Genomic DNA, 24,855 nt, shown 5'->3' with positions numbered 1-24,855 from the left:
AATCCCTCCTGGGATGATGACAGTTATACGACCAATGTCCCTTCTCTCTGCAGTTGAAACATGTGTCTTTATTCGCTGCCGGAGTGTTCTTATGACATTGTCCTTTTTCTCTTCTTCTGCCTCTGATTCCGCTTGGTTCCATGGTTTTCAGCAGTCTCAGCTGGGCCTCATCATTTTTCCTTTGTCTTTTCCTCTTGTTCCTCAGCTTTTTCAGCTGTCTGTTCATTAACAACCTCAATGAGAAGCTCAGTGAGGCGAGCACCTGAGTCTTTGTAGGTGGGCAAATGGCTGGTGGCAGTTCATATGTCAGTGTCTGTCCAGGGTCTGTATCCAGCCCCTATCTCTTCTCCTGTCATGGGTACTTCGAACACCGGCATGTAATCCCCCTCTTCGTCCTCCTTGTTGTGGAGATGCTGAGGCAGACGATTGTCCAGCATTCTTGCATCCTTTCCTCTCTCGGCGGCGGGTGGTATGGTTGTGGTGGAAGGCTGTCGAGGTGGAATTCCACGGCACTAGAACTCAAAGAGGAGATTTGCATCAGTATTTTTCCTCTTTTCTATGTTTCATCAGTGTCATGAATGTCCAACAGAGTTAATTGTTCTTCAATTGTTTTCTCTCTCTGCTATCAGCTTCTTTCATCCACACATTAAAACATTTCTTGTTATCCCCAATTTGTTTTAAAACCTTTGTTTTAATATTTTTCTTTGCCTTTTGGTTTTTCTCTTCTTCTAAATCTAGTTTTAGCATTCTTAACTTTGTTTGTACTTAGTGTTCCATTTTTACCAATATGACAAACATCTCAAGCAGTCCGGTCCATATTTTTCCAACCATCTCGCCCACAATGGGCCCCGATACCTGGCACGGCTTTGAGCCTTCATTACCCATAATAACAGAAGCTAGTATACTATTTCCTTACAATGTGATCGTCACCACAAGGCTCGGTTCTTTTTTCGGCAAACCTTGTAAAAACCCGGTACAGCCCTGCAGACAAAAACCTTTCAGTAGTCAAGAACTTTTTCTTAAACTATCTTATTTCCTTCTGCAGTCTGTCTCTAAATAGACAGGGACTCCCTTGGAGTATGTTAGTCTATTTGTATTTAGGCCTTCTGCCTAATTTTAGTTAGTTTTCTTCTTCTAACTCTTGATCAGCCCGACGTCTGTCCCTTCTGTTATTCCCTTGCCATGCTGTATCAGAGAATTAATCAGATATATGCCTGTCTCTGCAAGAGAATGTCACTTGTAATCATAAATTCAATGCTATTTTGTTTTAACTAGAACCCCAAAAACAAAATCAAAAGAAACAAAAAGGTACCAAATTACTCAATTTCCAAATGTCAGTATTTGTTTCATTTATCCTCTTAAATAATAATGATTTCGCACATTTTCATTACTTAATTTGTTTAGCAATTGTTGCTTGTTTAGAATGTTTGTTCAAAATCTTGAATTCACAATCCAACTGCATTTAATCAATTTTGATTTTACCCGATGCTGCTTGAAATTTCTTCCTGTTCGTTTTAGATCGGAGTGGAAACAGTCAAGAGTTCTCCGTGGTCCTGACCCCCTTCTCTCTGAAATACCTTTTTAAGGTTAGAGGTATGAGGCAGGCGATTTTTGATCCCTGGATAGCCAGTCATCAGCGACCCACGGAGTTCTTTTCTCTGTTTATCTCATCCGATCCCGCCCCGACAACGCCAAATTGTAGTGGAAGTTTTTCTTGGTAGCAGCAGGAATGCATATCAAAAACACCAGATGAAACAAATAAGGACGATTTGAGGATGAAACCAAAGTTTGGTCTTTGAGTATTTATTTACATTTGCAAATGCAGAGAAAACAGTTCCACAAGTACTCATGGCACATCTGAAAGGGTCTTCTGACCATCTAGACAAAACATACGTCTATATAGTAGGAACTCACTTAAACCACCCCCCCTCCAGGATAAGTTTAGCAGCTACGCAGATGAAAAAACACCACAAACAGTCACAATGACTTTACTACTTTTCCCCTCTGACCCTGCTTCTCTAGTTAATAGCCTAAACACCTGTTTAAAGCAAGAAACAGAAGGAGACAACAGTTCAAATGTTATGATCCCTTTCCACCCTTATCTGCCATGAAAGGAGTGACTGAGTTCTAAAAACAATAAATAACTTTCACAGAGAATAGCTTCACCTAGACTCAAGGTTTTATGATGCCAGTTGCTTCTTCTCTTGGAGTCTGAAAGTCTATTACAAAACTAAAGATTATTAGGAAACTCCTGTAAAGTATATAAGAGAATCTTGTAAGATATCAAACTATAATGTTGAAATAAAATTCCCACTACAAGACCCAGAAACGCTGACCAATCAGAGAAGAGCTTAAAGCGACAGGCTCTAGTGTTTCAGACAGAGGGTGAATACAGGTATATTCAGACAGACAGTATGAGAAAAATAAAGTGTTTTTTGAACATTAAAAAATGTAAAACATGTTCTTGTAGAGACCCAAAATACAAGTTTGAACCTTAATATATGAGCACAATATGGGACCTTTAAAACAAGGCAACTGTGCTTGTTTGTGTTTGTTTTGTTCTCCTGCTCCCACACAACACATATTTGGCATCACACTTTGCAACAGTAAAAGCTGAGAACAACAAACTTGGAGGACAGGCAGCAATATGGACGCCTTGACAAATGCTGACATTGTTGAGGCCTCCTTGACAGCATGGTTGATGCCATTACCATCTGTGTGGTGTGATGAATGTGACTATAAGAAGCCTGCATGCATATAGTAATGAAAACACGCAGTTGTTTGCTATACATGCCAAACAGACAAAATGCCCTTGGGTTACCATGACAATGGGTGTTTTTTTTCCATTCTTATCAGAAATCTGACTTGTTCTATGGATGTCAGTTGGCTTTAAAATCCAATTTGCTAATTTATATTGACCTGTAGTAAAGTCAAGCTGCAGAAAGGCAGACACCATAGTCACAGGTGTTACTGAAAACATTAGAATCAGAATCCGAATCAGAATCAGAAAGGGCTTTATTGCCAAGTACGTTGCACATACGAGGAATTTGTCATGGTGTTGTTGGAGCATGTCACACATACAAATATAAGAAGGATAAAAAGATATAGCCCTGTTCTATTCAAGTTTCCTCATATGCCATGGCAGTGGCAGTGTGCCAGCATGCATACTAGTATTATAGTATCATAGCAGGAATGGCTCAGTTCCATCAAGCGTCCCAGTAAGCCATGTCAGCGAGCCAGTATCCACAATACCAGCACCCTGGAACTAGCCCACATAAACAGTTTTTTTTAATGTTATCAATCACACCTGTGCTTTCTCTACTATGACATGCCAACATGTCTGCTGTGAAAAAGATCTGTACCAGTACTCTACAACCTAGGCAGCTAAATGGAATTCAGCCATCATTAAATGTATTTACACTTGTTCTTTTCCTATTGTGACATGAAAAGTCTTCTGTAAAAAAGGTTGATAATTTGTCTTGATTGCTGATCACTTTTGTTGTCCAATTCATAGTGCATACTAATTGCATATGTATGTACTAAATACTCATTGTTAGTTTGCAATAAATCAGTGTACTTTACCCTCTTGTACTACTACTAATTTTTAAAGAAAATTAAAATTCCAGTGTGGACACGTTCACCCCCTAACCTGATTTAATTAGTATGTAATATGGAATTGGGACGCAGGTCCACCCATTTTGAAGCCAAATAAAGTTTGATACACTTTGTACTTATCCTTTAAATATCAGAGGTTCAATTTAATGTCACAACACAATTTTTGTTGTCATTTTTTTGTAGACTCATCATACTTCTCGCTGTATTTCCCAACAGTGAAGATGCTATTAAAGCTAACAGGCATGCACAGTTGAGTGCATCTTTCCCCACCTATTGCAACTCATTTAATATTTGATAATCACCCATCGTAGACAAAAAAGGATACACTATGCACAGAGCAAATTATCTTGGATATGTCACACTGCATTCATTTGTAAGCTTGATCTCTATGGTGTTTTGTCTGGGTGGATGTAGATGTTCTGTCAGTTGGGGGCAGGGGCCGCTAGGATATGTATATGTGCTCTGCTGTCAGCTTGTCAGAGCAGATACAGATTAATTCCAGGAGTGTCAATGAAACAAAGCCACAGGGGTAAACAGGAGGAATTGGGATGCAGAGTGAAGGAGAATTATTAAGAAGGTGACCAAACGATAGATTGAATAGATACAGTAGGGTCAAATGTTAGAGAGGTAGCACAAACTTTTGCTGAAGTTCCTATTTTATTTTCATGTATGAGACTTACAATTTCCTCAAGAGGGACAGAGAAAAACAGCACAGCAAGCGAGGTAAACATGACCAGAGGCAAAAAGTAATATCCAAACCAACTGTGGCACCCAATTAGGCTTTACACTGCATACTGGCATTTTAGTCTCCATGCTATCTCTGTGCACTGTAAAACAGTTACACTTAAGGATGTAGTTATTGACCTGAAATTATTTCAAAACACATCCTCACACTGCACACCCTTTTCCTGGGACATATTTCTGAAGAGCAGCCCAAGCACATTTTAGAATGTATTAGCTGCTTAATGATCATTGACTTACTGGCACTCTCAAGAATGTGGCAATCCAATTCAACTGTTGAGATGTGTTGGACGTTTGAGGACTTTCCAGAAACCATGGAATGTTTCTTCAATATATTGAGCATTCTTCATCGGCATTTCTTCCTTATAGGGGTTAAGAACGCAAAGAAAAAAAAAACATTTTTACAGCAGATGCATCGTCATTGACAAGTTCAGCTCCATCTTCACACAGTTCTTACTCCTTGCCTTTTTTGGTTTTACATTTTGATTCATCTTTTGGTGTGTTCTGTGAAGATTTCCTACAACCAAGCAAGGAACCTGAAACTCATTCAGCAACACAGAGAAAGGTTGGAGGGTTTCACTTAATGGGGATTGGATGTTCTTTTTCTGCTGCAGGCTCAATTTGTGATTTTTTTTGCTGAAAAGACAGATGTCTTCAAGAAAATTGATGACATCTGAAGGTCTAGTGCAGGTTTTCAACCCTTAAAAATCACCTCTATTAATTTCTTCCTGGCAGCTTGCCTTCCTTTTCACTTTCTTGCCATTCGGTTATAGCCTAGAAATCTAGATGCACCCTAATGGCAGAAAATTTATTTTGCAGCCAGGGGGGTCTAGGCACTCTCCGTTGGCTTGCGAGCTGGAAAAACCAAACTCTGGTCAGGCTAATCACATCGTGTATAGAGTCGGTAGGCGGGTTTATGGCTGCTGCTGCTGCTGGGAACAGTGGTCTGCTGGAAGACTTGGAGTTAAGCTTTTCTTTGAGAAAAGAACAAAGAACGGCACTGGAGTTTTGCCGATCGGATACGGCAAAAGTTTAATCTATCAACTGGCTTCGCTACCTTCTTTGTTGCTCTGCTTGGTTGTAGCGCTATCCTATTGCGTGCAGAGGGAATTTGAAAGACAACCGTTTATCCCGCCCCTCGGATTGAGCTCCGTCAATGGTGAGTTCCCAGACCCAACATCTTGATGTGGGTCTGGCTTGTCAGGCTAATTCGGTTTGCTTCCGCAAGAACTGATCCTTGCCTACATCCGTCTCGAAACACAAGGAGGAGCTTTTTGTCAACATCAGTTGTAGAGACATTCGTTCTCAATGGATTCATTCATTGACTGATGGTTTATTCCTCTTTTTTTCTCCACCAGGTGTCGAGAAGGCTACCAGGGAATCCGATGTGACCAGTTTCTCCCCAAGACAGACTCCATCCTGTCTGACCCAAGTAAGTTTCTTGATACAAGTAGACATGAGGGAAACGAAGCGGGTCATGTTCCCTTGATCATTCTGATGAGGTTCAACTGGAGTTCTCAAGAGTATTGATCCACATTAATAAAGCACTAGGTAAAATCAAACATACCAATGTCTACTGTTTGTGCAAACATCCCACAAGACAGGTTGATATACTGTATAATAAGGTATTTATTCACATCTAGACATTTTTTCTAATCGCTTATCTCCCTTGAAATATGCATGGATGGTATTTCTTCAGAAATGCTCTCATTGCAGCAGCAAAGCAGTCATAGATTTCTTCTCTACCATAATTCATACTGCACAGTAAATTATATAAGTGCTCCAAAACTAAACTTCTTACTGTATGTGCATTGTGCACCTACATGCACAGATCATATCTGCGGTTCCTCAGAAGCCACAGAACGGCTGGTTTTTGATCTGCGGTTAAATTAATTGCATTTACCTGGCATCCCAGGTGAGCCGCAGTCCCTGATTAGAAAACTGTGGGTCTAAATTTGAAAACCAATGCTATTACATGCATTGATACACACAGTAAAGTAGGACGACTGCAAAGCAGAAAAATAAAAATGATTCCTTAACAAATTCTGACAATGACTTTAACTGAATTTCTTCATTTCATACAGATACAAACATTGAATACAATGCTAGAAAGCCAAATGTGCTGCAAAATACCAGAGCAGAATATAAAAATAACATTTCTGAGTTTTCTTTGATGTTTAAGTACCAATAATGTATGGGGTTACAGCATTTCAACGGTATCGTTTTTCTGTCTTTTTTATGTTCTGCCCTTTCTTATGATTTGTTCTCATATTACCTTTTCATTTTCTTCTATTCCCTGCTTTCTCAAATACCCTCTCCTACTCAGACTAATGTCACTTCTCCCATTTCTTTATCTCCCAAAGACATGGTCTTCTAAATGTCATATACCTGAGAAAAGAATGAAAATTGCCCTAACTTCTATCCTTACCGCTCGCTATCAATGACATATTGATTTCCCTGTTGCTCTCATTCCAAAAAAATATGCAACCTTGTCACTGGGGCACTAACGTTGTTGAAGTAAAATAGCTTATCTGTGACTTTTCTACCAAAAAGGCGCATGCTGTAATTGCACCATTTACCGTAGAAGGACAGTACTGTGCCTTTGGGGATTTTTACCTCCATAATTGTCCAATGTAAGACTAAAAAAAAACCTCTCTGTGGTAATATTATTCAATTTAAATTTCTCATTATGAATATGTCCTACTTGATTGCAAAGGAGAATGGGCCTTAAATGAGACATGTAGATGAAATGTGGCAAATGCAACGCCACTGGTATCACTTGATCTTTGTTAACATCCTATACTTTCCAGATCATTAATTAAGTCTCCTTAATGAGGTTTTTAATTCCAAGCAAGTGCTATGGGTAATTGTCCTTGCTAGAATAACATTGCCGTTCACTGAAGTGACACCCATCGCTTTGTTTGTACACCAAACCTACTGACCTGAACACATTGGTACCCAAGAACTGTTACCATCCTTATTACTTAAACAATTTGTGAAATGTCAGACGAAAACAGTTTGACCGACAGGCCTATGGGGGCAACTGGCCCATAGTCTCGCTTTGCCAGACCATCCACACACTGCGAAGCGGAGGAGGATCTGGCTAGTCCACACAGCATTGCGGGAAAAACGTGCTCTGTTTTATTAGCATTTATTTAAACCAATCACAATCGTCATGGGCGGTGCCAAGCTCTGCATGGTGCCTCTGCAAAAAAGTTGTGCGACAGAAAACTCAGATTGGACAGATAGTCTAGCTAGCTGTCTCAAATTTACCCTGCAGAGATCTGAGGAGCAGTCAACAATAGTCCTCATGAATCCACCAAATTTAAAATTCCAACACAAAGAAAGCGGAAGGAAACAGAAAAGACATTCATCCGGCGGAATTTCCTGTGGCACCGGAGTAAACCCGGAAGTGGAACGTGAAGGATATAGACTAACTGGCCCATAGGGTTGTCATTTCAAAGAGCTCAGTCAAAACTAATGTTCCGATGAGTCTTGTAATATTGTAATATTGTTATATTTTATATACTTAGCCTACTGTAAATTAGAATTAGTAAATAAATGAAAATATGTCTGACAGTAGAATAAATGCCTTTAGAACATACTGTAGGTATAATCTGTATAAAATTAAAATGTTATGGTTGCCTATTGTATGACATATTGTGGGTAACGCTTTATTTTATGGATACTATAGTTAACTGATGTGTATCTGTAAATGAGGAAGGTTCCTAAAAGTACTGGATCATTTGGTGCTAATGAGAGTAAAAATAGAGAGAGTGTTCAATTGGTGCGCTTCCAGTTGATCCCAATTAAGCCCAGTTTAGACCAAAGATTCGCGACAAGACGAAACCATTTTAGAACATCGCAGGGAAAAGTTGCAGCGGTCTGAACCGGCCCGTCTCAGCTCAACTCAAACCAGCTGATGGTTTCGCTGTGACTCAGCTGGTCAAGTCGCAGAGGCTGGTTTTAGAACGTAAGGGACGTCACCTGTTTCAACAGGCAATAGAGAAGTCAGCTGGTAAAGTCAGCTATAAAATATAGCAATAAAATTATCCATTTTATTGTTATATTACAAACAGCTGGTAGAATGGCAGAGTTTTAGGCGGAGCCTCAACGACCACCCGAAAGCACAATAACGTTATACGGTGTGTATGTACAGCAGCGTTAGAACAAAGCAGTGAATCAGCGAAATAAAACATGTTTTCACCAATTCGTCACTGGAAATGCAACTGTAGCAAGCATCTCAATATCATTAACGTTATCCACGTTCATATTTAAACGCAACAAATGATATATCCAACTACAAAAAAGCCTAAAAGTCGGAAGTTAGAACGGAAGTACAAAGAGTCTATGGAGATGATACACCGTATCGTCTCGTCTCATTGGTGTGAACTGGCAGGTTTTAGAACGCTGCAGACCGGCTCTTTGCAAGAAGTTGCAAATTTCAACTTGTCTCGTTGCAAATCTTTGGTCTGAACTGGGCTTAAGTAGCGTAACTTGGAATGTCTTCAATCAGTACATCCGGTCAGCTGAGGATGTACAACTTTGTTTTTATAGATACACATACAATTAAACATGTCTAATGATAAAGGAATCATGAAGTCATATTTACTTTGGTTTAAAAAGGAACAGTACTTGGAAATTCATCTGTAAATCAGAATATGCTCACAACCTCAACACGACTGATTAAACTCAGTTCTTCCCAGTAAACTTCCTCAAAAAGTACTAGGGAATTACACGCCTGTAAAATAAATGTTTGGCATTATATGTGGTGCACTTTTCAACCAACAGCAGCATTTTGGAGTTATGGTTTACCTCCACATGTCTGGCCATGAGGGGGGATGTGTTGTTGCTGGAGGAGGGGGGCTATTTACATATCTGTACCCATTTTATCAAAATCAATCTATACTTGGAAATTACAGAAAATAGTTCAACGCATTCTCATGAATGATGATGTATGATATCGTACGAAAATGTATGCACACCAAAGCGTATGATATCCTACGAAATTAGGAGACCGCTGGCTGGTCACATGACACCGGGTGGTCACATGATACCGGGTGGTCACGTGACGCCGGGTGGCTACGACCTCCATGACGCTGAGCAGCAGTTGCTAGTTGTTTAAGCCACTACAGAGCTTCGCAACGCTGACTACAGACCTCCGTCACAGCTTGGTCGTATCAGAGGCATTTAGTAGATGTCTTTAGCCAAAAATGGGTGACTTTGAGCTGGGTAGAGAGCACCGCGAGCTGCCGCTCGTTCCTAAGATTAAGGAAAAAGATCGTGGTTTGGATTAAAACACTCCCATGAAACACGCAATTCCTGGGTGAAACTCTTTAATTTCCCCCGGGAAGCGAACTCTGCTCCCAGGCTTGAAAGTCCTATATGTTAACACCCACCTATCCTCCCCGACCATCTCCATGCACGGCCTGCTGCGTTCTTATACATCGGCCGTCAATGTGGTGCATACAGCAAAAACAAAAACGTGGAATGCTCACGAATTACAGTGCTTAACTTTCGTAGCTTTTTGAATGAATGGTTCATGAGAACAGGCTGAATAGTTGCTTCTCTCTCTCAAAAACAAGCTTGGTGATCTATTTGTAGCACCTTCATTCCATGTAACTCCAGGAGTAAAGAGAATTAAGTTCAAGACAACAAGAAAACAAAGTTGTTCTCTAACAAACCAAGTACCAAATCTTAACCATTACCTGAAATTGGTTTTCTCACCTAAGTCAGATACTGATTATTATTCTATTAATTGGTAACTCCTATAGGTAAATTTCTGTTTGTATTTGTCTGGGAGTTGCCGAGTCATTACTGAGGAATGGGGGGCTCGGAAAAAGAGTCTTTTCACTTTTTGGCATTCCAGTTGAACTCCTGACACACATCCCCTACTCCTTTCTGTTTGTATCAGCTTTAATTCACATCACTTTCATTTCTAATCTCATTCATATTTTCTTTCCAACTTTCTCTAACACACTGCCAAATGTCTATCCTCAATTCCTTTTCTGATATTAAGAATTGATTGGCTGACTTTCAGGTCATCCATCTCGACTGCCTTTATTTCTTTATTATTTCTTCATTTATGATCTCTACTACAAAACACAGTGTTGTATAGCCTGTTTTTTCAGTAACGCCACCTTTTCCTTTCCTCCTTTTCCCCCCATTTTATTCAACTACTTGCTGCTTCAAAAAAGTTGGTAAGTGCAAAGTTGGAAAAGAAAAGAGGCAGATTGTGCCTCCCTCTTCTTTCCGCACCCCCTCAGATAATCTTGTCACAGCATCACTCTCCTTGACTCCTCTGCTCGCAGCTCATCAAATCCTAATTTCCCGAGTTACCTTTGTTTCCCGTGCTCAAGCTTGCCTCAGTGTTGACATTCTCGTTCCCTCATCCAAATTTCCCTCCAGACAGCCCCCTCTCGCCCCCATCTGTCTTTTGTTAACCTACTCCGTGCCATCCTTTCCTCAACACACATCATCCAAGCGTCAGACCTCATACCTTCTCCCTAGCCTATACAGTTCTCTGTCCAACTCATCTCCTAAGACAAAGGGGCACGGGCCTCAGATAGGCTGAGGCAATGAATTGTGGCCGCTAAAAAAGGTTCACCAGCAGGGCAGACAAACGCTGCCAAGGACCTCTGGCACAATGCCGTCTCGATGGAAGGAAAGGAGGGCGCAAGAAAGGAAAGGGGGAGGCTGGATGAAAGTGGACACATCTTCTGAGCAGGGCTATCACACAGTCTCAGGGTCCCAGAGGAGAGAAAGAGAGCCATGGATCCAATGTCTGTACAAACATAATGAGAGTGAGATACGAGGCAAGGCAGAAAGGGAGAGAAATGTTTGTCTTCTAGACAAAACAAATAGTACCATACCCTACAATTTAAACAAGTTAGAACAGTTTTTTTTAACGGCACAAAAATACTGAATAAAAGGCTCAAAGATCAATAAGGTAATGCAAGACTTGAATAAATGCCAGACGGTACATAATGCATTTAACAGACAAAGTAAAGGGGAAGGAAGGAAAAACCAGATAGTGGCTAATGAATTAATGGATTAATAATTTAGACTTAATTTAGAATATCAAAAAAAATGTGGAAATGCCTATAACAAGTTCTGAGAGAAAAAGTCTCTCAGATTTCTTGTTTTGTCTGACAAACGGTCCAAAATCCTTTATTATATAAAACAAAGAAAAGCAGTAAAATTCTCTTTGTTTGATGAGTTAAGCAATGTATACCTTGAAAAGCATTAGTCCACAGGGAGGCCATTTAAAAACTCATTCTGCACAGCCAAACATGATCCAAACCTACAGAACTTTGTTTTAAATTCGAATGGAGATCACAAAGTTTCCAAAGACACCAAATACGTCAGGGGAAATGTGTGTGAAATGATATACAAAACATCTAGAATATTGCCATTTGATGGGTTTGAATATTTCATTCAGTGTAAACATCATACGGCTTCAATATAGAGTTGGAACAAAATAATGCAGAGTATGTGTGATACTGTCAGTGTGGAAAAACAACCTTAAAGTTACATAAGGCAGAAACCTTGAATGTTAAGGGTTTAATTATAGACTAATGTAGACTGATCATTGATAAAAGACTAGTCATTTCAACATAAATGCTGTTTCAGCTTTTAGAATCTGAATTGACTTTATTGTCATTGTAAGTAATTAAAAGTGCTACTCTATGGTACAAACATAAAACACACATTAACAAAAGAGAAATGCAAAAGTTGTATTGATTTTGCTGGCCCAGCCTGCTTCAACCAGGTGTACCAAGAGAATAAATCTCAAAGTACTGTAATGGAAATTTACTCACCTCTCCATAGATACTCAAATATCGAACACCAAGCACAGAGATGCACAGAGATGGTCAAGGTGATATATTGCAAATAGTTTATGTGATGGTCCCAAGCCTATAGGCCAGGAATATACCTGCTCCTGTAATAGTAAACAAATCCTCTACAAGGCCCTCTGACTGCATCTCAATGACACAGCTCAAACACCAGGGAGAGAGTTTTGAACACAGTCTATATAGAAAATGTTCAAATGATAATTAATAAAGCTCGAGGAATCATAATTCCTTAACAGTACTGTGGTATGAGAATGTTTCAAGGCAAAGAAGGTGGATAGTGTGCACATGTGTACAGGTGCAGGACATAAAACAGCATACGAAGGTAGGAGAGGTTGTCCACACAGAATTTTGCAAGCTCCCAGAATATTTTTTATTGATGCAATGTTTCCACCTACAAGGTCTTCGCCACACAATCAACAAAGCCTGACGGTCAATTTATTGGATGAATAAGAGAGATGATTGTGAGGATGGGTTATTATACTGACTGTACTGGGGTGGGTGATTAGGTAATGGGTTTTTTCGTGCAAAATGTAAAATAAATTTGGCAGGTGTTTAAAATTATAAATATTTTATGTATATTTGTTATGTTGCTATGAATATAGAATATAAAATACATGATACATACATATACAACATATAATATATACAGGAACTATTTAAAGTTGAATTAGGGGTGAGAAAAATAAGCTTTGGCTTCGTCCAGTTCCTTTTCAGACAGATTGATTATATTGTATTGTATTGATTGATATAATACTTCATACAGTAGATATTGTTTTTCCCTTTGGTGTGTTGCAATGCACTTATTGTGTTTTTATATGGTATTGTTAATTTTGGTTCGAAATAACTAAAGCTGAAATAAAGAAAGAAAAACAAATTAAAAAAGTAAAGGAAGAAAGAAATGTTCTTTTGGGAGCATGCAAAATTCAGAATGGACAGCTTGAATATTATGAATATTGTAGCGGCACCGGAACTCCATACGGCGCTCAGCGCCGCCCATGACGATTGTGATTGGTTTAAAGAAATGCCAATAAACCAGAGCACGAATGCTGGGTGGACTAGCCAAACCCTCCTTTGCAGTGTTGTGGAGGAAGCAAGACTGGCAAAGCAAGACTAATAAACTACAGATGTCCAAATATATGTCCAAAAAGCTTTGTGAAGCATTTTCTTTATTTTCTGAGCCCAATAGAAGGCGCTATCTGTTCAACAAAGGGTTGAAAGCATGCTGAATTGCCATTATTTGAGCCTTTTTGTTTAAACCAAGAGGGCCATCTAGTTGGGTCAACAAATACAACTAATAGTTCATCAGAATCAGAAAGGGTTTTATTGCCAAGTACGTTTTTTAACACATACAAGGAATTTGTTTTGGTGTTGTTGGTGCACGTCACACATTCTCTAGATGGAATATTAAACAATATAAGTATAGATATAAACATTATAAGTATATGTACACAGTATGTATTAAATAAAAAATAAAGATATAAATAAAAAATAAAGAGCATTACAGCAGAGAGAGAACAGTGGCATGAAGAGCCAGGGGTGGAGAGTCAGGGTGGTTTCCGGGCCTTGTTAATAAGGCTAGTGGTGGAGGGGAAAAAGTTGTTCATGTGACGTGAGGTTTTGGTCCTGATGGACCTCAGCCTCCTGCCTCCTTCATGAAGCTTCATTGGGACAACATTAGTAAAAACTAACTTCCAACCAGAACAGAGGATCTCCGGGTTTACACATTACTCACCGATGTGCGTTTAGTTCTCAAAATGCTGACAAGGCCCAATACCGAGTTTGTCTCTCAACTCGAATGATGGAATGTGTTTGGGACAAAGATTTGTTTACGTTTCCCCCGAATCTGTCAAAGAGCAACAACGGCTTTTTGTTGTCACCCTTACATACAGCATGTCAGAGCTTTTCATTGCAGAAGAAACAGAGTTCTGCTTTTGTTGTCGAGACATCTTTTGTTGTTGAATCTAGGAGGTTGCTGATTGGCACGACCCATTCTGAGGAACTTTCATGGAATAATGCAGTATTAAGTCACTAACATAGACTAGACTCTAAATGTATTGTCTTTGAATAGTGTTCCCTCTCTCTTCTGCCCTACATCAATATATTTCTTCAATACTTTCATTATCTATATAGCCCTGCTGCAATCGTTGTCTTGGTCACAAATAGAAACACATTCAGCCCTTCTGATTGGAAGGCCCGGGAGCCGAGACAGTCTAGTTTTACGACGATGCAAGGCAGAGTCAGAATCAGCATACTGTCACCTACAGTACAGGACATGCATCATGTTACACCCCATTGACAGAGAGAGATTTAGAGATTTAAATCTGAAGACAAATTTAATTCACGCTATCTTTATGAGATCTGATTTCATGCTCGGCAGGTTTGTGTGCACCGCAGATGATAACACTGTGGTAATCATGCAAGTCCATGCAATTTCACTGAGAATGCAAGCCTGTGTTTCACGTCGTGTTGCATGTTTCCATCCATACGATATAAAGGAAGCATATAATGTGCAATTGCTTTAAGCTTTATGCTTTCATCATGGGCCAACTGTTGAGGCAGGGGCAATGTGAGTCACCTAGGATGCTCTACTGAGCGAGTGATGCGTGTTGTTTATTCACAACTGTGCAAATTATTCAATTTCAGCTTAAGCCTTGCAGTGATCCTCACAATAGAATGTTATTCAGTTGAGTACAAGGACAGAAAATTCATGGTATGAATGAACACAGTAATAATTAAGTGTCTTTGGGCAAAACAGGGAACGCATACAGTATGAGCTCTGAGGATGACGTTCTGTAGCTTCCCCTGACCTTTAGACACATTGGGAATCAATAAAATATCAGACACATATCTATTCATTTAGTAGTATCTATCTTTATCATTTAGCAAAGTCACGAGAAAAAAGGCTCAAATAGATTATGTGGGTATTTGGGAACAAACTGCAAAGCAGCTAAGCAAAGTGCAAAGCCGCCAATAAAAGCTCCAAAAGTTACAGTATATCAAGCACAGATAGTGGAGTGGACACCAACACTGGTGCAATAAGGCAATCCACAGAGCTGTAGAAAAATGAGGACATGGAACTGTGCTTTGCTGTCTGCCAAAGTGTCTTTTTGTAACTGTCGGTACACGATCCGTTCTGCCTGCACAATCCGTTCTGCACATGCGCAAAATGTTCGCGCATGCGCGGTTGTACGAGGATTTACAACACTGCACGATCTGTTCCACGCTTCCGGTCGACAGCCAAGCTAACGTTAGTTTAGCTAACAGCTAATTCGGCTAACTGCTAGCTGATTGTAGCGGTCTGCCGTTAGCCTCCACAGGCAAGCTAACGTTAGTTTAGCTAACAGCTAATTCGGCTAACTGCTAGCTGAGACAGCATGTAATAACTTTAAAAGACCCTCAAAATAAAACTTGAAAATAAACGTTGACATATATAACAAACACCTAACATATATAACAGCTGTTACGTCAGTTCTACTTTATACTTGTGCTCATTTAAAATACAATCACTCAATACTTGTCTTTATTGTTATTACTGTGAAGTCTTAATTTAGCTGTAGCCTGCTTTTCCCATTATGTTTGAGTTAACGTTATTTTAGACTGAATCTAGCTGTCAGCTAGCGGTTAGCCGAATTAGCTGTTAGCTAAACTAACGTTAGCTTCCCGGTGGAGGCTAGCCATAGGCTAGCATGGAACAGATCGTGCAGGTCGTATGGATACGTAAAACAGTATTATCTTGCGCATGTGCAGAACGGATCGTGCAGGCAGAACGGATCGTGTACCGACAGTAACTACCACCAGGATTTGCCAGAGTCAGACATTTTAAAATCGTACACATAGGGGGTTTAAGGATAGGACTTGTTGATGAAAAGACACATTGTCATACTTTTCAAACATATTCAGATTTTCTTTATTTTAAAACAGCACAAATAGTATCACAGTAGGTGGTACAGAACAGGAGCTGTAGATTAAATAATACAACCTTTTTGAATTTGACATAAAATTACTTAATGTGCAGTTGCAGCTACAGAGCTTGTGTACCCAACACACTTGGTCTAGTTTTCTCAAGTCATGCTGGCACATTTCCTAAATTGCATATTTTTGTGTGTGCAAGGGTGTGTGTTGTTTCTGTGCTCTACATTTTTGCATTTTTGTTTCTGCATGGTTGCGTCTCCATGCTGGCATTCCCACACAGTGTTGGGAAGTGTAAAGCATCGTCTCAGGAGACATCTTGTTGAATTCACACCATCTGAAAGATGAGAAGGAAAATAGCTGGCTTAACGCTCAGAAGTACTTGACATCTCTGGCATCAGCTGTGGTATCAGCCCTCCTTATACTGACTTATTGTGGCAAGGCAAATCCAACCTACCAGGATATGGATAAAGAACTGTCAAGTCTGTGTGCTTGACATCCAAAGCCAGAGGGGGTCTAAGATGTAAAAGATGGGAGTTTCTTCCATGCTTAACAATCACCAAGAGCAGATTGAAATCTTTGAATCCAGGATCAAGATTTTCTATATTGTACTTTATAATATTAGAAATAATATCGCTTGCTTTGTATGAAGCTCTAGCTGCAGAGGCACAGACTACTTTTAGTTAAATTGGCGTCCAGGGTAAAGGAAATCAACCCGTTCTCATTGCGATCTCGTAAAATAAGGACGTTTGGACAGTGGCTGTCAGCGTCTGATGCAACGAAAAAGGCGTCTTTCAGCATGTTTGTGTAACGCACAGAGGAGAGCAGCAGTAGATAGGATTTAGCGAGTAGTATGTAAGGGCGAATTTCTGCATAAGGAGGTTGGTTGTGGTGGTGGATGGGTCAAACACAGGACTTTCACCCAGGAGAGTGGGGTTCGCGTCCCGCTTGTCACGCTTGCTATAGTCGTTTTTTTCTTACCTCCTGCGTGTCACAGAACCGTACGCCCACCCACGACCCTTTCCTAAACCCAACCATCCCGTTCTTCCCGCATGTCACAGAACCGTACGCCCACCCACGACCTTTTCCTAAACCCAACCATCCCGTTCTTCCCGCGTGTAACGGAACCGTACGCCCACCCACGACCCTTTCCTAAATCCAACCGTCCCATAGTTCCCGCGTGTCATGGAACCGTAGGCCCAACCACAACCTTTTCCTTAACATAACTGCGTCAGAAGGGACGGCGATAGTCCCGACCAGGCGCGTTTACTTAAAGCGCTAAAGGAGACTTTTAGCGTCAATAAGAACGACAAAGGCACCTGACTAAGCGTCCATATTTTACTAGATGAGTGTGAGAACGTGTTGAGGAAATGGCAACATTCACATTAAGATTACCCAAAACCAATTACAAAATAAGACTCTTTGACAGCAGGTCTCTTTGAAACCTGATGAAACAAATCCATCTTACACATTCATAGTGTTCACCACCCTCTCCTCTCTCACCAGACATTGTGTATTTGTTTGTGCTTGCATGCAAGACAATGTACTGGATTACAATTAGTAAAGTAATCCACAAGCTGCTGTTAAACTGAACTAAATCAGATGCTAATTACACACAGATTGCAAGTGCAATTTTAAATAATGGCGTAGGGCAGGTACAAAAACCAGACACCCAGAGTCAATATAGGAGCTGCTAAGTTTGATGATTACTTAAAGGGTAATTTCCCTCAGTGCTAAAACAGAATTAGTTATAGTTCATGACTTGTTCTTTCAATAATGATACCTGATGTGTAAAATAATCAAGACAAGGATTTTGTAATGTTAATTAACAAATCTAATAGTATGGTAAGTCTCTAACTTTACATTGGCATGGCACCAAAAATTAAACAAATACATAATTTTATGACCACGTAATTGCTGGAGGAGTTGTATCTAATCAAGTGGACCTATTGCTGGCAATAACTTGAGTTACAAGTTGAAAATGTAACAAGCAGTTACATAACTTACATGCCATAGCAGTCTAAAACAAAAGGTGTCATGAATTGCATTAGTAATGGCTGCATTGCATAATGTTTTGCCAGTTCCACATATTGCGTTGGCTCACTTTAATGGCTTACTGGGACACTTGTAAATGTTATCATCATTGGTGTTAGTTCCACCTGTACTATTCCTGACAAGTCAAAATGGCCGCTGTGAAAAGGGACTATAGTTCACAGCATCATGACTCAAACCTAAACGAAGAACAGGAGGGGCTGCTGGAGCCCCTCGGCAGGGCCACCACAGCTTCACCCTACAAACATTGCAGATAAAGGGTAGAGGTAGGAGATAGAGGATCATGAGAAGATAGAAAGGACATGAAAGACAATATGCTGCATACAGCATATAGTGAAGATGAGAGAATCAGGAGCAGGGGAGACAAGGATTAGGAAGGAACCTTTGACTTTGCCAGGGTCTGCAGTGACCAAAGAATGATCATAGAGTGTCAAAGATGTGTGTGTCTAAGTTGCAGAAATAAGTCAATGTTTCTGAGGCGTGGGTTGCCTCAAAAAACTTCAAATTCTTTGTTTTCTTCCATTTTGATCAACCTTTAAGTGTCACAAATGTCTTTCCATGCTGAGACCTAGCAAGTACAGGATCACATTCTTCGTCTACTTGTTCGCCATCGAGAGCTAGGAAAGATGGGTCAAATATTGCTCCTGTAGATGGTGGCAGTAGAACTTTAGGAAAGCTCAAGACAAGGTGAAAAAGGCAGTGGCGGTTCTAGACTATTTCAGATGGAGGGACCAGGCTGGGGCCACATGTGATTTTAGGGTTACCAAATATATTAAGCACAAGTGTTACATGCCACCAACCCTCCATAGGTTTGGTTCTACAAAAGACGATACACATTGGAGACACGATAGGGACGTAACAAACATGTAACAATAAACTCAAGAATACTCATTCACTGTTAACCTAAGTTTTATCTATCACTGCACATGAATAACATCCCCTCTTTGAGGATAAAGGTGGGGTTAAAAATGTATGAAAATACTTGCCCAATTTAAGGGGGCCAGAGGGGGGTTGAGGTTTGATATTACAGGGGCACTGTCCACCCTTGCAACTCCCTTAGAACTGCCCCTGGAAAAAGGACGGTTGCCAGTGGAGATTTCGTATTCCCAGCATGCATTTATTCATTTGTCTTTCAGTGTGATTCTAACTTTAACCTATGAAAAAAGGTGTGCCCTCTTTGTACCTGCATTCATTGGGCTGCACAACTGCAGAGAGACTGCTAGAATCGGTGATTTTGGAACAGTTTACCTGGTTGGCAGGCTAATTAAAGATTCCTCTTTCAGGGCCAAAGAGTGGCAGTGTCATTTATACCCAGCCATTCCTGGTTCCAGGTGCACAGCAGGGTGTTGGCAGTTTGCTACTGATAGCCCTCTCCTGTCAGCTTCTATTGAAACACACACATATAGGCAGAGGTTAATTAGCTGCAGGTGTGTCCAATTGACCAGCTGGGCCGCTCCTGTCACACATGCATCTCGACCAATGCTCAGTCTCCACCAATGCTCAGTCTCCACCTGGCTCACCACAGCGACACACAACATTAGAGCGCACAGCTTGTTTAATTTCCTTCAAGAATCACAGACGTATCACTGAACAGCATCAGCGTGGCTGCTATTCCTGTGAGCTGCAGCTAGTGAAAGTGAAGACTAAATTATACACTAACCCATAGTGTGCCATTGGGTGCACATATGTGGATTCCTGAGTGTATTTCTGCCATTTTTGCGACCATATCATTAGACACAATTAAATTAAATTTATTAAATTAGTTTTAGAATTTAGAATACAGGAAAAAAAACACAGCGCTGAAAATATTGGATTTGGTGCTTGAGTCTATAGCCTGATCAAAGTTAATTAGGTCCATTGTGCTTCCTGTCTAGCATTAGCAGTGTCAATAAGTTGCTGATACTCTTCTTCATATTTCTCTCTGCCTACAACAACATAATCTATTCTGCATTCGTCTCTCTTTAAATGGACAAAAGCACATGAAAGATATTGTCCTCTAAAATGATATCCCCTCCCTCCACGGGTGAAGTCAGCAGCAAACGCAAAATGACTCTTGCAATAAAGCTTAATGGATCCTGATTGCTGAGGCCAATTTACCTTCCGCCCATCTATTGCTATGGACAGGGATAGCATGCAATCAGAAAAGAGGAGGTTGAGAAAATAACGGAAACTCATATTGATTGCAGCTATTCATCCGGCGTGCACCCCTGTGTGACTAGGCTTTCTAAAAAATATTTATACAAGTGAATAGCAAATGGATTAAATATTAAAAACAATAACTTTGTGGTTTTATTCCTCACTATCTGGCAATGCTTTCTCTTATTTATTGTCCTGTTTTCCATCGAGCATCTGAGCATGACTTGTGACTGTGCCCACATACAGACCCTAATGGATCTGGAAGGCCCAATTTATAGTGAAGGATGGGTCTTGTCAGCTGGTGCTTAGTGAAGAATATGGCAGTGGGATGCAGATTATCCCAGAGAAGTGCAGGCTGGTATGCTTACTGCTTGCACCCACCCTCCAGTCACAGGTCATTAACTGGGCAAGGGTGGCAGACAGGGCCAGACAATTCTCCTGCCTCGTCTCACAGTAGCACATAGCTGGCTTCCTCTCTTTGTCTCTGTCTATTCTTCGTTTGTCTCAACTTTTCGGTTCCTTTTCTCTCTGTCTGCTGCTTATTAGTTTTGCATCGCCAGACCTTCCTCCACAGCGCTGTGGAGGAGGGTCTGGCTACTCCACATAGCATTTTGGGATAGGATGCTCTGGTTTATTGGCATTTCGTTAAACCAATCACAATCGTCTTGGGCGGTGGTGAGCGCCGCACGGTGCCTCTGCAAAATAGCCTCAGGAAGGAACTTGTTTTGGTGGAACATGTGTTCAAAGGTTGTTTTAGTCGTGCAACAGAAAACTCAGATTGGACAGATAGTCTAGCTAGCTGTCTGCATTTACCCTGCAGAGATCTGAGGAGCAGTTAACCATAGTCCTCATAAATCCACCGGAGTTTAAGATGCCAACAAAAAAAAGTGGAAGGTACCAGACATCCAGCCGAAATGAAAGACATCCGGCCGAAATGAAAGACACACACTGAACAATCCCTGAAGTGGAACGTCGTGAATATAGACTAGCTGCTTATAGCTTGTGTCCTTTTTAGCTTTTTTTTACATTAATTTATGATCAAAGGAGTTTGCATGTGGGGTGTGAGGGGGTGTGGCTCTGTGCCAGGCTAGCTCAGGTTGGTTCTCTCACTCTTTGGAGGAAGACGCAGATACAAAGGAATTCTCGTAATTGCATCCATGTTTTCCTCACTTATGTCTCACTTATTAAAAAAAACTGCATTCGGTACTTATACTGTGCTCAGATTAGTCAAAACAAAGTGTGTAAAGGTACTTCACTGATCAGACACTAAATGCACATCAACCGTTTCTAAGGCAAGCGTTTTTATTTTTTAATAATTATTTGCATCTGCATTTATAAATTCATTATTCAATAATCCAGTTTATGATTTGAATATATTGTGTTTTGTATAAAGGATGTATTATCCCAAATGTTCTAGACAAAGAAATTATGTAAATATAGCTCACATGCCTCTAGCCTCACATGAGACTAAATGGAAATGACCATAAACATGTAAAATGCGTTTATTGCTGAATGAGACAGACTCTCCTCTACTCCCAGATTATATTATTTATAATATGGATGGAAAGGGGAAATAACAGTTCATAAAGAGAGAAACCTTTCTAATAAATGAAGAAGGTTGTCTATGGTTCTTTTGTCAATCCAACAGATCCACTATTTTTAACTGGATAGGGAATCTGATAACAAATAAAATCTTAAACTTGTGAGTTTTGAGGTTGGTTCTGTTCTGTATTCCGATCAGCTGCAGCATCCAATCTGTAACAGATTATCTAATAAAAGAGGTTTGTCAGACCGGTAAATGACCCTAACCATTCGAGGTCAATGCCAAACCTCAACCATCTCTGCACAAGCATTGGAATGGCCTTCATGATGGCAGACTGGAGCGATTTGCAGGTCGCTTGAGGAGCGAGGAACAATCGGATAAGGGACTGGCATGTATCCACAGAGAGCAAAGCATGCTTCTCACCATTTATAGGCAAAAAAACATATTTTTCCACTTAAAGGTACCATCACCAAAATTGCCCCACACTCAACCCCAATGTAAGTAAATATTTAGCAGAACGATTGCAAACTGTAAACAATGTAAGAGCGAGATGCAGCACTTTGTAGTCTGATAGTGTCATGTTGTACAGAACAAGGTGATGACACATCATCAGAATGACCTGCGGGTCCAGCGGAGCCAGCTGGAGATTGGAACAAACAGGAAACACATGCTCCAATTTGTGTAACATGCTTCGGATGAGGGAGTGAGTTAATATTCGCAGGACAAAAGTGTAATGTCATTATGCCTTTAAGTGCTCATATTATGCTTTTTGGCTTTTCCCTTTGCTTTATAGGGCCCTATCTTGCACCCAGCGCAATTGACTTTGTACACCGACGCATGTATCATTCCTATTTTGCAATCGACGCACAGTGGACTTTTCCTTTCACAGACTCACATCGGTAATTTAGGGAATGAACTTGCGCTCCCGGGGGCGGTTCAGCAAAAGAGGAGTTCCGGCGCAAACATTCCCTAGTGCTATTTTGCAGTTTCAGAAAACAATTGCGCTACAGACCAGGAAAAACCTAGTCTAAATTCAGTGGCGCGTTATTCAGATGCTATTTTAAGGGCGCTTGCTTGGCCGTAATGTAGAGTGTGCACACCGCGCATACACTTTGCTTCTCTCATCTCACAGACCCAGCAGTTCCCATTTTTGCAAAACACACATACTGTAAATACAAGGAAAAATATGACCTTGTTTTACACAACAATTCATGAATCATGGATATGTTGATGACATAAATGAGGAAATATTAGAGGACTTAAGGAGATGTGATGTTGAACTGCATGTGCCGATGCCACTTAACCCAAATGCCCCAGCAGCAGCACGGGAGAGGAGAGACAGAAGAGCTGCATCGTCTATAGTGAGGTAATCTCGGTCTAATGTTAGACTACATTGCAAAAATATCACCATGCATTCATAACCTCGTGATTCAGTGAGAGTGAGCCCCAAACATCGGAAAGTATGTTTTTGTGACATTTCGTTATTTACATTTTGTCAAAAAGAAAAGTCAAGTCGGTAGTAGCAAACGTCGGTCTCCTCAGCTGTGAAGCGCTCCTGGCGTGCACCCATGGATGTATTAAGAGCGTGCGCCTAGCAAATCCGCCATTATAATAGCAATCCGCCATGGAACAAGCGTGCCTGCTTTTAAAGGGAATGTGAGATAACTCTCTGATTGGTTTATTGCACGTTACGCCCAAACCACACCTATGAGTATTGTAGCTACTTCAGACCAACCCATTTCACATTTGCGTCGGGCGCAAGAGTCATTTATCCCGCCGGTATAATAGCAACAGCACCCGAGATCTGCCCACAAAGCTACTTGCGATTGGCGTTTGATACTTGCGTTTCAGATCGTTAAAATAGGGCCCATAGTGTTATACATCCTTTTTGTGCATGTTATAGGTTTACAAAATAATAATAGCCCAAAGTCCACCCCAAAGGGACTTACCATCTCCAACAGAAAACACTGTTCACAAACTGCTCCAAACAGCTCTATTGTAGTCCAGCCTTTACTTCAGAGACAAACGTGGTCACTTTGTAACACACGTTATAATGGTCGCCTAGCTGCTAGCGTGGCATGCCTTCATACTCTGCTTCTGACTGGCTAGTAGTCCTTACCTAGCTACTGAGCATGTGCGACTCCCAACGAAGATGGAATAGAAGTGTGATGTCTCACTCTGTAGCTAAAACAGAGAACTCAACACACAGGGTGAGAAGAGGAGCTGCAGCAATGTGCAGTACAACCAACATGTGGTGTTTTCTGAAAATTAAACTATGTAAACCTATTCTATAACCTCTATAACCTTCATAACCTCTATGAGCACTTTAAAGTCAGACTACCGCAAAATCTATTTGGGTTGAGTTAACTTTGTAGCAGCAATTGCTGACATTAGGAGAAACTCATAAGAGGTAAAAATAGGAGGGTATACATCAATATATATATACAAATATTTATACTACTGATAGATACAAGTGGGTATGAATGTGTTAAAGGGGCTGTACTCGAAATACTGTAATAACACTGGGCTGGGATTGCTTCCACACGGCTCTCACAGTCTGTTCCCCAGTGCGTGAAATTCCTATGATTACAACACAGACAGACTGTGTGTGACTTCATTCTCTGCTCAGGACATTTTACTCCACTATATCTTTAAATAGCAAATATGTGTTTACTGCTGTTTAATGTTCTGAATGTTGAGTACAGCCCCTTTAACTGCTCAATAACCTTTTTATCTTCTAAAATTAGCATTTCATTATAAGGTGGAGTATTGTGGCAATAAATGTCTGATCAAAACCCAACCATATGTTGTATGTATTGCAAAGTATAATCACATGAAGCTAGCTTTAAAGATATGCATGTTGCGATCCAAATTATTAGCAGGCCCTCACGCAACTGCACACAACTACTAAATCAGTTTCACAATTCTAAGAGTATTGTTCTTTCAGTGATATGTACAAATATGGAAAATGTACAAAAGAACAAACAGTATGAAAAGAACAAA

General features: G+C 40.4%; 1 protein-coding gene across 2 annotated transcripts in view; it reads left to right on the top strand.

The window, feature by feature from the left end:
- Nucleotides 1-24,855, top strand: part of LOC116061637 (pro-neuregulin-3, membrane-bound isoform) — a 410,047-nt gene that overhangs the window by 330,308 nt on the left and 54,884 nt on the right. Inside the window, exons 3-4 of one of the 2 annotated variants that reach the window (XM_035992124.1) lie at nucleotides 5,715-5,788; nucleotides 10,554-10,556. In XM_035992124.1, the coding sequence (XP_035848017.1) occupies nucleotides 5,715-5,788; nucleotides 10,554-10,556 (77 nt within the window). The remainder of the gene's footprint in view (nucleotides 1-5,714; nucleotides 5,789-10,553; nucleotides 10,557-24,855) is intronic. The other variant, XM_031315948.2, reaches the window with a different exon arrangement.

This window comes from Sander lucioperca, chromosome 15 (assembly GCF_008315115.2).
Source record: "Sander lucioperca isolate FBNREF2018 chromosome 15, SLUC_FBN_1.2, whole genome shotgun sequence".
NCBI lineage: Eukaryota > Metazoa > Chordata > Actinopteri > Perciformes > Percidae > Sander > Sander lucioperca.
Note: the sequence above shows the minus strand (reverse complement) of the source record. Positions and strands in the feature narration are given on the sequence as shown.